The sequence below is a fragment of the Bufo bufo genome, chromosome 4, assembly GCF_905171765.1.
Source record: "Bufo bufo chromosome 4, aBufBuf1.1, whole genome shotgun sequence".
Classification (NCBI taxonomy): Eukaryota; Metazoa; Chordata; class Amphibia; order Anura; family Bufonidae; genus Bufo; species Bufo bufo.
Window position 1 is genome coordinate 171786832 of NC_053392.1, and position 14073 is coordinate 171800904.

The following is a 14073-nucleotide window of genomic DNA, read 5'->3' on the forward strand; positions in this document are numbered from 1 at the left end:
TAAATATATAAATGCTAAAAAACCTACAGCTGTGTTCAAAATAATAGCAGTCAGACATCACTAACCTGATCAAACACAGTTTTTGGTAGAAATGATATTTCTACATGGCAAATAATTTACTAGCAGGTGTAGTAGAGTAATAGAAACCCAATAGACCCAACAGTCATGACATGCATGCTGCTTATTCTCTGTAATTCAATCACTTATTGAAAGAGGCATGTTCAAAATAATAGCAGTGTGGAGTTCAATGAGTGAGGTCATTCATTCTTTAAAAAATAGGTGGCAATCATTGTCCTTATTTAACAAAGGAAGGCAGTAAATGTTGTACATGCTAGTTACAGTGCATTTCTCTCTGAAATTCTGAGAAAAATGGGTCATTCCAGACATTGTTCAGAAGAACAGTGTACCTTAATTAAAAAGTTGATTGGAGAGGGGAAAACATAAAGAAGTGCAGAAAATGATAGGCTGCTCAGCTAAAATTATTTCAAATGTTTTAAAATGGCAACCAAAACCTGAAAGACGTGGAAGAAAGCGAAAAACTACAATTCGAATGGATAGTATAGCCAAAATGGCAAGGACCCATCCAACAATCAGCTCCAGAAAGATCAAAGAAGGTCTAAAGTTACCTGTGAGTACTGTTACAATTAGAAGACACCTATGTGAAGCCAAGCTATCTGCAAGAAGCCCCCGCAAAGTCCCACAGACGTGCTGAAGAGGTTACAATTTGCCAAAGAGCACATTGACTGGCCTAAAGAGATATTTTGTGGACTGATGAAAGTAAGATTGTTCTTTTTGGGTCTAGTGGCCGGAGACAGATGACCCCCAAACACTGAATTCAAGCCACAGTACACTGTGAAGACAGTGAAGCATGGTGGCGCAAGCATCATGATATTGGGATGTTTCTCATACTAAGGTGTTGGGCCTATTTATTGCATACTAGGGATCATTGATCAGTTTGAATACTTGAAGAGGTCATGCTGCCTTATGCCGAAGAGGAAATGCTCTTGAAATGGGTGTTCCAACAAGACAACGACCCCAAACACACCAGTAAACGTGCAACATCTTGGTTCCAGACCAACAAGATTGACGTTTTGGAGTGGTCAGCCCAATCCCCGGATCTTAATCCAATAGAAAACTTGTGGGGTGACATCAAAAATGTAGTTTATGAGGCAAAACCAAGAAATAGAGAATAACTGTGGAATGTAGTCCAATCATCCTGGGCTGGAATACCTGTTCACAGGTGCCAGAAGTTGGTTGACTCCATGCAACACATATGTACAGCATACATCTGTATACAATGTCAATCAGCTGCTTCTAAGGCCACCTGGATATTGTCATGCATTAAACGAGGCATGTACTCGCGGGGCAGGGATGTAATATTACCACTTTACAAAGCGTTGGTGCGGCCTCATCTGGAATATGCAGTTCAGTTCTAGGCACCAGTCCATAGAAAGGATGCACTACAGCTGGAAAAAGTACAGAGGAGAGCGACTAAACTGATAAGGGGCATGGAGGGTCTTAGTTATGAAGAAAGATTAAAAGAATTGAATTTATTTAGTCTTGATAAGAGACGTCTAAGGAGGGACATGATTAACCTGTAGAAATATATAAATAAGCCATACAAAAAATACAGTGAAAAACTGTTCCATGTAAAATGCGCTCAAAAGACAAGGGGGCACTGCCTCCGATTGGAGAGGAAAAAGTTTAGTCCCCGGAAGCATCAAAGCTTCTTTACTGTAAGAACTGTGAATCTGTGGAATAGACTTCCTCAGGACGTGGTCACAGCAGGAACAGTGGACAGTTTTAAAAAGGGTTTAGATAAATTCTTAAAAGTAAACAACATTAATTCTTATGAAAACGTGTAGAAATCAGAGTCTCAATTCCTTCTGGAATTCGAATCCCCACCTATCCCTATCCCGTGGTTGAAATTGATGGACTTATGTTTTTTTTTAACCGTATTAACTATGTAACTGTGTAATAGGACGGCGGCCATTTTGTTTCTTCTAATGATTGCTCCCTAGACAAAACAAGCCATTATAACTAATGAAAGGTATTTGGAAATATATTTATAATAAAGTAATATTTACGTATTTTCATTTTCTATTCCTGGAGAACCCCTTTAACAATATAGCCTCCATCCTACCATAAAATGTATGGTCTCCACTGAGGTTTTTGCAAACTTGCTGCAAATATCCTTCCTCATTAACGAAGCTGAGTTCATCTTCGGATTTTAACACTGTAATTTATGCGAATAAATAAAGTATAAAGTCATAGATGTGAGACGAAGCAAGTCTCGCAATATTTGTCACAAGTTAGCAAACACCTCTGCGGAGACCATACATTTTACAGAAAGACAGAGGCTATATTGTTATTGAATCGGGTTTAAATACAGCAAAATTAGTAGTGAGCCATATGAAAGGTCAGATAGATATTGTATAGAGATTAGCACATTCAGAAATTCAACCCAAATTTTCCCAAAACGTTCTGTTCTGCTGAACCCAATTTTATTTTTTTTTAGGAGAATCAAGGAGAAAGACTTTTTAGACACTCAGCACTTTCAACGTGGTTAAAATTTATTTGGACCCAGATTTATTTGGACACAAATTGAATTTTAAGAAATTCACGTAGTATGGTTGCATGCTGTGATATGTCCAGAGAGAGTATGTTCACATGTATAGGCAAATCCAACATGTATGTACGTGCCAGCAGATCCGCACAAGTGTTAGACCCATAGTAATTCATTAGGGCAAAAATCCATGGCTTTTCAAGGTGCAAATCATGAGCATGTTTCAAATATGAAAACCTACAGGTCATTATTTCGGCAAATTTGTTTTCCCACTGCACGTACATCGTATATAAATATCCCATTCACTTGTATTGAATGCATAATGTCAGATTAGCTGGGGAGGATTTAGGTGCGTTATCTTACTTAAATCATTACCAAATCCTGTGCATGTGAACACAGCCAGAGAGTTGACAAAATCTGAATGTTCTGCTGGTGATCTGCACCTTCAATAAAACATTAGTGGGGTCTCGCTTCCCTACCCCCACAATTCCTGGTATTCAGCATGATACTGGCTTCTGTTTCTAGCCTTGACCTTGATGATTTCACCTGCTTCTGCTTGCTTAGGAACATTTATAAATGAGTAAACAAAGGTAACTGGGCACTCTCAGGATATCTGAACCATATGAAGTTTATTTGCGTGTAAAATCAATAGATATAGTTCAATAGGTGGCAATGTACACAGCGGCGGTAAATATTAGATAATATCTCAAATGGCAAAAAAAACATACCCAAAATCCACAACAGGCAGTAATACATAAAAATATCATAAAATTAATGGGATACAATATATCATAAAAACTCGAGAAATAAATAGAATGGTATAATCGATTCACAATTACTAAACGTCAATGGATGCAAATCGTATAAATATTTCGTATAAATATTTGTATGGGAAAAGTCTCGAATCTATTGGTAGCAATATAAGTAATGTCCTAAAATACGCCCAATTCGATAAGTTGGCAGTGGTATCCGAAAGTTTTAATGTCCCAGTAAGCAATAAGCAAACAGAGCGCAGCGGCGTCCCGCTAATTGCATGAACCAGCGGCGTCCCACTGGAATGTTAGCAACGAAAGTTTGAATTATGCCGGATTAAAATCGATAGGTGGCAATGTACACAGCGGCGGTAAATATTAGATAATATCACAAATGGCTAAAAAAAACATACCCAAAATCCACAACAGGCAGTAATACATAAAAATATTTCTCTTTGCGTTTGGGGGTATCAAATTACCCCTTCCTCCGTAATTCTTACTGAGGAAGGGGTACTTCGATACCCCGAAACGCAAAGAGAAATATTTTTATGTATTACTGCCTGTTGTGGATTTTGGGTATGTTTTTTTTAGCCATTTGTGATATTATCTAATATTTACCGCCGCTGTGTACATTGCCACCTATTGAACTATATCTATTGATTTTACACGCAAATAAACTTCATATGGTTCAGATATCCTGAGTGCCCAGTTACCTTTGTTTACTCAGTTTTATGTTTGAGTGGACAGGGTGAGTCCACTTGACTGAGCGCCCCTCTTTTGGTCATTAGTCACTCCTGTGCATCACATTTACTATTATATATAAATGGGCTGTCATTTCTTTGTCTTAGTAAATACTTGTATCCCCCACAATTCTGTAGCATCTGTCATACTTGTGCACCGTTCCTCTATTATTCTTTCTGTAAATGAATGTATTGAGAACGGACAAAGGGGTGTGTCCCTACGTAGTCACCACTGGTTGGACAGTGTCAGGGTGTGCAGGGACAACCCCCAATGGGTAAAACCCAGTTGTCAATATATTCACACACAGAAGAATGGCACAATGGATAGATGTAAGTAAAGATGATCAAGAATTGTCATTTTATAAAGAATACAAACATTTAATAGAACAGGTCCTCGTTTAGATGAAAAGCCACAGGCATAATATATCTAGCATAAAACCTTTGTTTTAAAGGGTTATACAGTGACAAATAAAGTTAAATGACAACTGGGTGCACTTAAAGCTTGCAACATACAACGTGTAGCAGATAGGCCTTAGGACATGTTCACATGGTGGATCTTTGCTGAGAATTTGAATTAATTTGCTGTGTGCTGAAATACACATAAAAATCCAATTTAAGAGGTGATCCCATAATTCATGTAAAAAAATTATAATCAGAATTAATGTAGTATATAAATCCAACCCATAGTTCATATGGATCCAGACCTCTCTCTATTCATTACTGCAGTAGATCTTCTAAATTTATATTAAGCCAGCAGCTGAGATAGTGTATCCTTTCTCAGGGGATGTGACCTTTCTGCTGCAGCTCTTGCACTGTAACTGTCACAGCTTCTAACATGAACTGAACATATGTGTCTACACAGGGGCGTAACTACCATAGCGGCACACCATGCGACTGCTGTGGGGTCCAGGGCAATAGGGGGCCCAGTCTTAGTTGGGATTATCTCCTCTTCTACTGGAAGTGAAAACTTGGTCAGGACTCTACCCTGTAAAGGAACAACTTTTAGCAAATAAGGCAGTGGATAAAATGGCCCAATGGTCATTGAAAAGGGTTTAGGCGGAAACCCTTCTGTCCTGTGTGGGGGTCCTGGTTTGATCCTTGCTATGGCACTCTTACTTCTCTATGTACACCACTTTGTCCACACCAGCGATATTACTGAGGAGGGCAGAGAAATAAGGAAAAGAACAAAAAGCAGGTGGTGTTATGCAGATCCGGTTACTGGTTTAAAAAATGTAGAATATTTTTCTTAGGACAACTCCTTAGACAATAGCAATGCAGATTTTAAAGTATGTATTGCAAAAAAAATAAAAATAAAATAGCATGTCCATTTCTGGTGAGGTTGGGGTTAATTCATGGGTGGATTCTATGTCAATGCAAACTGCAAACCAAAGGGCCAGCCTTGGATTTCTGCCATGGGTTCCACAGCAATAATACACATCAGATTTTTCCTGCATGTATTTCCACCAGATGAACATGCTGTTACACAGCACAATCCAAGGGCAGCAAATAAAAGAGCTGTTTACATAGGACAAGTCCAGGACATAGCGTCCGCTCCTCGCCCAGTGAGCCTTCATACCCACAGTCCTGAATATCTGCTCTCAGGATTGCTGGATTTCTTTAGGACAGTAGTGGCATAATAGTTAGGCATGAGGGTTGCAGTCTCATCCCAGCCCAGGTATCTGAGAGACATGTGAGGACCCGGGCACAGATCTTGATTTAGTTGGCATTATTTTTACAAAATTGGAGAATCCTTAAAAGTGTTTGCTCACCTGTGAACAGTTTTTTACAGTTTACACATAAAATTAATCCACGTAGTTCAGTTTAGTGTTGAGTCACGTTTTGAAAAATTAGATTTCACAAAGAAATTCACTTTGCGAAGAATTACTTTGTCACAAAGTGCATTTCTTTGTAAGTAGCAGGCACAATAATGGGGAATGGCGATTGGCGCCGCCCCCCATCATTGAACCCCTCAGGTGCCACATTCATCGCTGATCGCGGCATTTGAGAATATTAGTGAGGGCTTTCAGGGGTTAATCCAGTAAAAATAAATAATACTCACCTTATCCATTTGAGCGCGAAGAGGCCACTGCAGCCATCTTGATTGAAGACACCGCATGAAATCTCTTTTTACTGCCATTTCAGGGAACATTGATTCGTTACCACGAAGCAGAAGGAAATTCGGCTTCGCAGCAAATCAATTTTTTCCTGAAATTCGGATGATCGAAGTCCACTTTGGATACTTTGATTCGCTCAGCCCTAGTTCTGTTACTTAGTATATAAATTGCATTAGTTATCTTGTACTTAACCGTAGTTACAAAGTCTGTTATAGCCCAGAGCAGCAGTCAGCATTCTGCAGGCGTTAGTGCTGCTGCCAGCCAATGATGATTTAGGTGACCGCATGAACGATCCTATTACCCGATGAATAAAGGTTTACTCTTGTTCCTCTGCTCCACAGAAGTCCTAATCACCCACTCTGCTCCTCTGTGATTTTAGTATGCTCACTGTATGTTCCACTGTTGCATTAATAACACATTTCTTCCTTGTACAAATAATTTTTCCTAATAATAACATGTGTGATGGGTTTTTTTTTAATTCTTTTCCCTTTCAATCCACCTTCCTGTTGCAATGCATGATGGGCAGGCTCAATTTTGTGCATGACACCCGCTGCAAGTGTTGGTAGGTGCCAGCTTTGTTTCTTAATTATTTGACATGCCTGATGAACTTTTATTCTTGCACTCAAAATCCATGTCTGGGGCCACTTGTCTAGTTTGGGAGATGCTGCTTATGTCATTTCAAAATTTACTGTCTGTGGATTTTGACTGTACAATTAAACATTGTGCTAATATTTTTATTGCTAGAAATTGTTTAAAATACATTATTTATAGGCATTAAACATAGAAAGAGTGGCAAATGCAGCTGCACACAGTGGAGGCATCCATTTTCTGGCACAACCCATTTTTTTTGAGGATTTTATACCCCAGCTAATAAATGGCATTTGTAGGGCACAGTCTGAACCATGGGGAATGTTAAATCTGGCATCATTCATTTTGCAGTTATATAGCTGCATTGTGGGCCCCTCCTGGGCAAAAAAAGTGACAACCACTATAATGAGCACTAAGTTTGCGGAGTCTGCTTGTCACTTTCCTTCCACCACAATGGCAGTGAAAGATCTTTCCTAGTCTGGTCAAGAGAAGTTTAACACAGGGATAATAGAGAAAGCATTTCTGACCGATTGATTTGCACCCATAACAATAAACATACCGTATGGATGGAAATGCTCACTAATGGCTCATTCAGACATCATGCCATGTTCACGTCTGTGTGCTGTCCCAGTGTAGAATTTTTACTTATAGTTAATGAGTAGTGTTGAGCGAACTTGTGTTTTAAGTTCAGCCTGCAAGGTTCGGGTTGGACATATTCCGTCATAATATAAAGTCTATGGCCAGCATAGACTTCTATTATTATGGAACGCACTACGGAATGCCTCTAGTAGGCTTCCGTGGTTCATGCCGTTATAGAATTTCATTATGGTCCTTGGTAGCGGAATCCATAACGGAATTCTTTCATAACCCAAACTTTGGACGCCAAACTTAAAACACAAGTTTGCTCAACACTATTAATAAGTTCATTTACATGAGTGGTTTTCTATAAATGCATCCTTTAGATACGACCACACAGCGCGTTCGAGTGGTGTTTGCGACGCAGCCACGCTGCAATTAGGGCACAGCGCTGCATCGGATTCTAATATAACTATTAACACCACACTGGTTAGGCTACTTTCACACTAGCGTTTCTATTTTCCGGTATTGAGATCCATCATAGGGTCTTAATACGGGAGAAAAACTCTTCCGTTTTGTCTCCATTCATTGTCAATGGTGACAAAACGTAACTGAACAGAACGGAATGCTCCAAAATGCGTTCCGTTCCGTTTAGTTGCTTTCCCATACCGGAGAGCAAAGCGCAGCAAGCTGCGATTTTCTTTCCGTCCTGGGATGCGGATCTGTTTTCTCTGACACTATCTGACACAATAGAAAACTGATCCGTCCCCCATTGACTTTTAATGGAGTTCAAGACAAATCTGTCTTGGCTATGTTAAAGGTAATACAATAAGATCCATTCATAACGGATGCAGACGGTTGTATTATCAGTAACTGAAGCGTTTTTGCTGAACCCTGCCGCATCCAGCCAAAACGCTAGTGTGAAAGTAGTCTAAGTCGGTCTGTATTCTTAATAGCCGCACGGTACCTTCAGTCATTAACATTACAGACCTACTAAACAGTGCAGGCTCATTAGTTTAATTAGAGCCTACATTACCCCGTACGGCCGTGGAGTACTCCGACGTAGCATGGCCATGTTGCAAGAGCCACTTGACTATGACCATTAGGTCAACTTTTACTGCAAGACTCATCCATTCCAGTGAATCAGTTCATGAGAAAAATGGACTGCACGCAGATGTCAACCGTATGAGGTCCATTAAAAAAAATTGATAATTTTTTCCTTGCACAAAAAATGTGGAGCCTTCTCTTCTGAATGAGCCCTTACACAGATATGTGAATGGATTCCTAATCTAAAAACAGGTACAAATATTTCCACTATACTTTATCTCTGTGTATCCTCCAATCCTGTTTTTGGCTCACAATCACTCATGGAAATCACTGACCAAACATTGATTGTGTGAAAGCGACCTAAAGCCTCATTCACATGTCAGTGTTTGGTCAGTGATTTCCATCATGGATTGTGAGCCAAAACCAGGATTGGAGCCTCCACAGACATAAGGTATAAAGGGAAAGATCTGCTCCTGCTCTGTGTTTAGAGCCACACCTGTTTTTGGCTCAAAATCATTGATGGAAATCACTGACCAAACACTGACATGTGAATGAGGCATAAGGCTCCCTATTTTATCTACTCTTTACTGTCAACACATGCACTGGGAAAATCTCCTAACATATGCACCAAACTTAAAGGTCTGATGCATATGTTGCCTATAGGCCACCACTGTAAAAAAAAGAATTTATATATATTTATATATACACACACACCACATGACTAATGTTGGGCGCGAATATTTGAATAGTGAATATTAATCGCGAATATCAGTACTTTGAGAATTTGCGAATATTTAGAATATAGTGATATATATTCTTAATTTTGAATATACTAGATTTTTTAGTAACCTAGATCAGTAACCTCCATTCTTGCTTGTGGGCCAATGAGAAGGCTGCAATGTCTTTGTCTGAGCTTAGCAACATCCTTAGCAACCAATAGGAAACTTGCCTACCCCTTACTATATAAGAACCTCCCCAGCAGCCATTTTCTACAGTTTTTTTAAAGTTCTGAGAGAGACAGCAGTGAGCTATAGTGACCCACACCTGTATTTCGCGTGTATTACGAGAATATTACATTGCCGATTTTTCGCGATCTAGAAAATAATCTCGAATTCGCGAATATATGATGAATATTCTACCAAATATTCGCGAAATATCGCAAATTTGAATATTGCCCCTGCCGCTCATCACTACACACGACAGGTCACAGTTTCCAAGAGAGTGAAAAAAGGAACACTAATGTATTCTTAGTGGCCAGCAGATCCTGAAAGGAGATTCTTTTAAAATTTGTTAAGTTCATAGGAGCCCATTAACCCAACCAGGAACAGTTTCTAATGCACACACTAAACATACATACAGTACAAAATGTGGTGTGAACATAGCCTTTATAGTTCCACATTTTTCAAGTCAATTGAATCTATAAATATTGCTCATTTTATCTCCTGTACTTAAAACGGTGGACTAGGAGGAGAGCAGGATGCCCTGTCCCTCAATGTTTGGTTAGGTGCTGCATGGACCATGGCTCGTTTGTATAGCAAAATGCCCTAAAAAATGCAGGTATTTTTTTTAGATTTTTATTGAGAGAAAAAAAAAACATATAAAATGCTGGCTAAGCTAAATTTTTTCAAGTTTGCCCATTTCTACTGTGCAGCATCAGTTAAGCCGACACAATGTATTCCTCCCCTGTGTGCTTATAATAGAGGTACTTTTATTATAACTGGTTCAGTCATAAAAAATGAAGCTTTGTGTGTAATGAATACATTGTTTTTATGGTAACAAACATTTTCCCTTTTTTTTTTCTCTTTCATCCCACCCTTTTCCTCCTTTTCCTTGGAATGCTGACCTGCTTTTGCACTTTGATTGCATGCCACTCGCTGGTGATGATGTTACACCACGTGGCTTCACGCTGCAATAAATATCATGCCAAATTGTTCTGCCACCTGTTGCTATGGTTCCCACTGTGCTACACTCTTCTGTATGTCTGCTTATATGATTTCCTCCGAAAGTTCCCATGGTGCACGGTACAGCGCCCGCTAATGTGTCTGCAGCAGCAACATCTGCCACAAGTGTTCCCTTCGCTGCAACAGCCACAGCCAACCAGGTTTGCTAATTTACAGCTTCCATTCTTAAGAACAACTCTAAATCAGTGCTTTGTAATAACACTATGTTCACCGTTCCTCCTGCTGGCATACGTATTCATTCTCCTAGCATTCAAAGCTTAGGACAGGTTTTATTGAAATTGCAGTTTAATAAGAAGTAAGACATTCTCCTGTAACAAAGCTAAGGTCACATGTACAGGGACTGAATGTGACAGGTTAACTTAGGGAAGGATAGAATAAAAATAAACCCTTTCAAATGAGCCATTCTGCAGGTTGCCAAAATATTAAAGCTTGGTTAGATGGAGCAGAGTAGATCCTGTCATTAAAGAGTTTTTCTAGGAATTCAATACTGATGACCTACCTTCAGGATGCGTCATCTATATCTAATCAGTGTGGATCCAACTTCTGCCACCTCCATGGCCTGTGATGTCAAGTCCATCAGTCCCCCGGCCTTTCTGCAGCTCACGTTTCTGCTGTAATACTTGTAATCACCTGAGCGCTGTGGCCCCTTTAAACAGCTGATTGGCAGGGGTGTCGGGAGTTGGACGCTTACCAATTAGACATTGATCATGAAATCATTTGAGAAGAGTGAATAGATTATAAAATTAGAAAATTTTACCCAAATTTTTCAAAATGTTCTAATTTTAATGAACCCAAATTTTGTATTGATCCTGGAGAATCAAAGAGAGAGAGAGAGACTTTTCCAGGTAATAAGAGCACTTTTGATTCCGGTGGCGTTAATCAGGGTCCAAATCAAACTTTAAGAAATTTGCTCATCAATATTGAATTCCTGGAGAACCCATAAATTTCCTTGTTGTCCATAGCAACTACAAGCCACGTTCCATTTTTCTTTTTCGGTGTCATTCTTTAATACCGATTTAGCACATATTGAAAGTAATTCATATGTAGTCAGTGTTGTTGCCCTTTAGAACTACCGGTAATTATTATGTTCTTTTTTTACTAGATTTGATTGTTAAAACTTTTTAGGGATTTGAACCTTTAGTCAAGTCGCCTCATAGTTGACGCAACATTGGGAAATATAGAATTTCCCTAATATTTTGTATACTTTTTTCCATAAATCATTGCATAAGTTCTGCCTTAGTTCTTGGTTAGATAATCCTAGTTAGAATTCAATAATGCCCTTTGTGTATGCCAACAAAAGAGGATCTCTTGACGATTACTGCTCCGTACGATTTCTGTAATGCGCTGCTCCCTCGCCTCCCTGTGCAGCTGCTGACACTTATTTAGAGTTGTTGAGCAATTTCTTAACATCAGTTTGCTACTGTAGCATTTAGTTTCACAATGTTTTACTTATTACTCCGTATTCAGAAGTCAACGGCTTTTGTTCTGTTTTCTACAAACGGCTGATTGTTGGCTGCAAATGTTTTCAATTCATTGTTAACCTGTTTTATCTACAGATACCCATAATATCTGCAGATCATCTGAGTAGTCACAAGTATGTTACACAGCTCTAGAGGTCATGTCCTGATGCCGTAAGTTTCCTTATCGCTGAATTTTCATTTCTTTATTGCTCTTTATACAGTGTTTCTTTAAAAAAAAATAACAATGCAATGTGGCAATCAGTTTTGAAAAATCCAAGTGCACAGTTATGTGATGTCGTTGCTGGACTATTTCATTTGGGTTTTGTAGTCCATATATGATGAATCCATTAAAAGAATTGTCACACGCTTAAGGGGAGTCTGTCATCTCCAAACACATAGTAAGTGTACAGCTATCTGTTGGGTAAAGGCCCCAAACCATAAGCATCACTTTCTTGTGACAATCATGTGCTCTAATCCTGAGGAATGCTTCTTTCTATTTTTCTGCAAATAAAGTCTTTGGTGGTCGGTGCAACTGGCTACCCCTTGCTTCTATAGGCTCTGAAATCACATGGACTGTAAACTAAACATTGCTGGTGAAAAGATCCAAAGTGCACCGAAAACATTATCTGCATACAAGCATAATGAAGCATTTCTCAGGGGACTGGATTTTCACAAAAAAGGTTACATTTTCAGGCACTTACCCTTCATAATGATATGCTTACTTTGAAACCGAATTTGGAGGTAACAGACTGCTTTAAATACTATATTTGTGTGTTTGATTATGCAATACAACAAATGTTTAATTAGAAGCCGATGTCCTTCCGAACTACTAAACCGTGTGACGTATTTAGAATTTTTATAGGAGAGAAAGATGCCAATCTAATCTAAGCAAACACCTTCAATTGCTTTTTAATGGCTTTTGTCTCAAGATAACACGATGAGTTAAGAAATTTGAGTTAAGAGCTGAGTTAATATGTTTCATTAGACCTCAGGTCAGACCACCAATCTAAAAAAGACCCCCATTCAGACCTCAGATCAGCCCCCATGCCTCTTATGATGAGCCCCCATGCCTCCTATCATTAGCCCCCATGCTTCCTATCAGCCCCCATGCCTTCTATCAGACCCCATGCCTCCTGTCAGCCTTCATACTTCTTATCAGCCCTCATAACTCTTATCAGCCCCCATGCCACTCATCAGCTTCTAGGGCACATACACAGGAGCAGACATGTGTGAAGACTTAGAGGTGTAGCAGGCATGTGTGGCAGGAAAGCCTGCTCCGCCTCTCATATGCCTGCTCCTATGCTCCCATTAACGTCTCCCTGCAAATCTGCCATTTAAGGGGGGGGGATGGAGTGCATCTTATGGGGTGAAAAATATGGTACATTTTATTTTTATTCTGTACCTGACACAGACAAGCCTCCATAATGGCTTCATGAGCAGCTCCATCACACTGACCCCACTTAAGCAACAGCAGAGTATCTCAGTCATAAACGACTTTAGCACAGTGTCCAATAAACAGTGGGATCAGGGTCAGTATTTGTGGAGGACCTATTACCACTCCTGGCATGCCTATTTTACTTAAATACTTGTATTCCTCATCAAGTAACAATTCTAGGACATCTTTTCTTTGTGTTGTGTTCTACCTCTGTTATTCCTCCTACAAATTTATGACTAAATTTAAAACAGGGCATTACTATTCACCTTGTAAAAAGAGTGTGTGCCTACAGAGTCTGCCACCTTCCCGTTCTGGGAGGTGGGGTGGTCCATGCCTGTCCTCCTATTCCCGTCTGGCAGGTATGGCAGCCTGGAGTAGCACAGTCTGTCCACTCCATTCAGAATGAGGCCTTCACCTTGCCTGATCTGCATGCTTCCTCCAGCTTTTAAAGGACCAGTGTCTATGTATCTCTGTCTTCCCAGCCAATGACTGGCCACCTTAGGGTATTGAATGCGCCTTTCCCTGTGGGAAGGTGCCTGAGCAATATGTTTTAGTAGCTTATTGTCCAGCTAAGGTGCCCCATTGTTTTGCCTGTCCATGTACAAACCTCTACCTGTTCATGGTACTGACCCTGAGCTGCCTGTCATAACCTTTGGACTAATTTTGAATAGCACAAACTCTGCCTGCCCTGACCTCAACTTGTCCTTGAGTGTAGTTTTGTCTGATCCCCGTGGCACTTTGCATCTGTGTCTTTTGACTCCCGAAGGTAAACAACCACTAAACAGACACTACCCCAGGAGGAAGTGACCTTGTGGTTTCCTTGCAGCAGAGTCT

The 14073-nt window shown here is 39.8% G+C and overlaps 1 protein-coding gene across 11 annotated transcripts in view; it reads left to right on the plus strand.

The window, feature by feature from the left end:
* Positions 1-14073, plus strand: part of MBNL1 (muscleblind like splicing regulator 1) — a 209371-nt gene that overhangs the window by 194042 nt on the left and 1256 nt on the right. For 7 of the 11 annotated variants that reach the window (XM_040428118.1, XM_040428111.1, XM_040428119.1 and 4 more), the window contains 3 exons: positions 6699-6734; positions 10390-10484; positions 11901-11975. In XM_040428118.1, coding sequence (XP_040284052.1) covers positions 6699-6734; positions 10390-10484; positions 11901-11957 — 188 coding nt within the window. In that variant the 3' untranslated portion in view covers positions 11958-11975. The remainder of the gene's footprint in view (positions 1-6698; positions 6735-10389; positions 10485-11900; positions 11976-14073) is intronic. The other 4 variants (XM_040428114.1, XM_040428120.1, XM_040428122.1 and 1 more) reach the window with 2 other exon arrangements.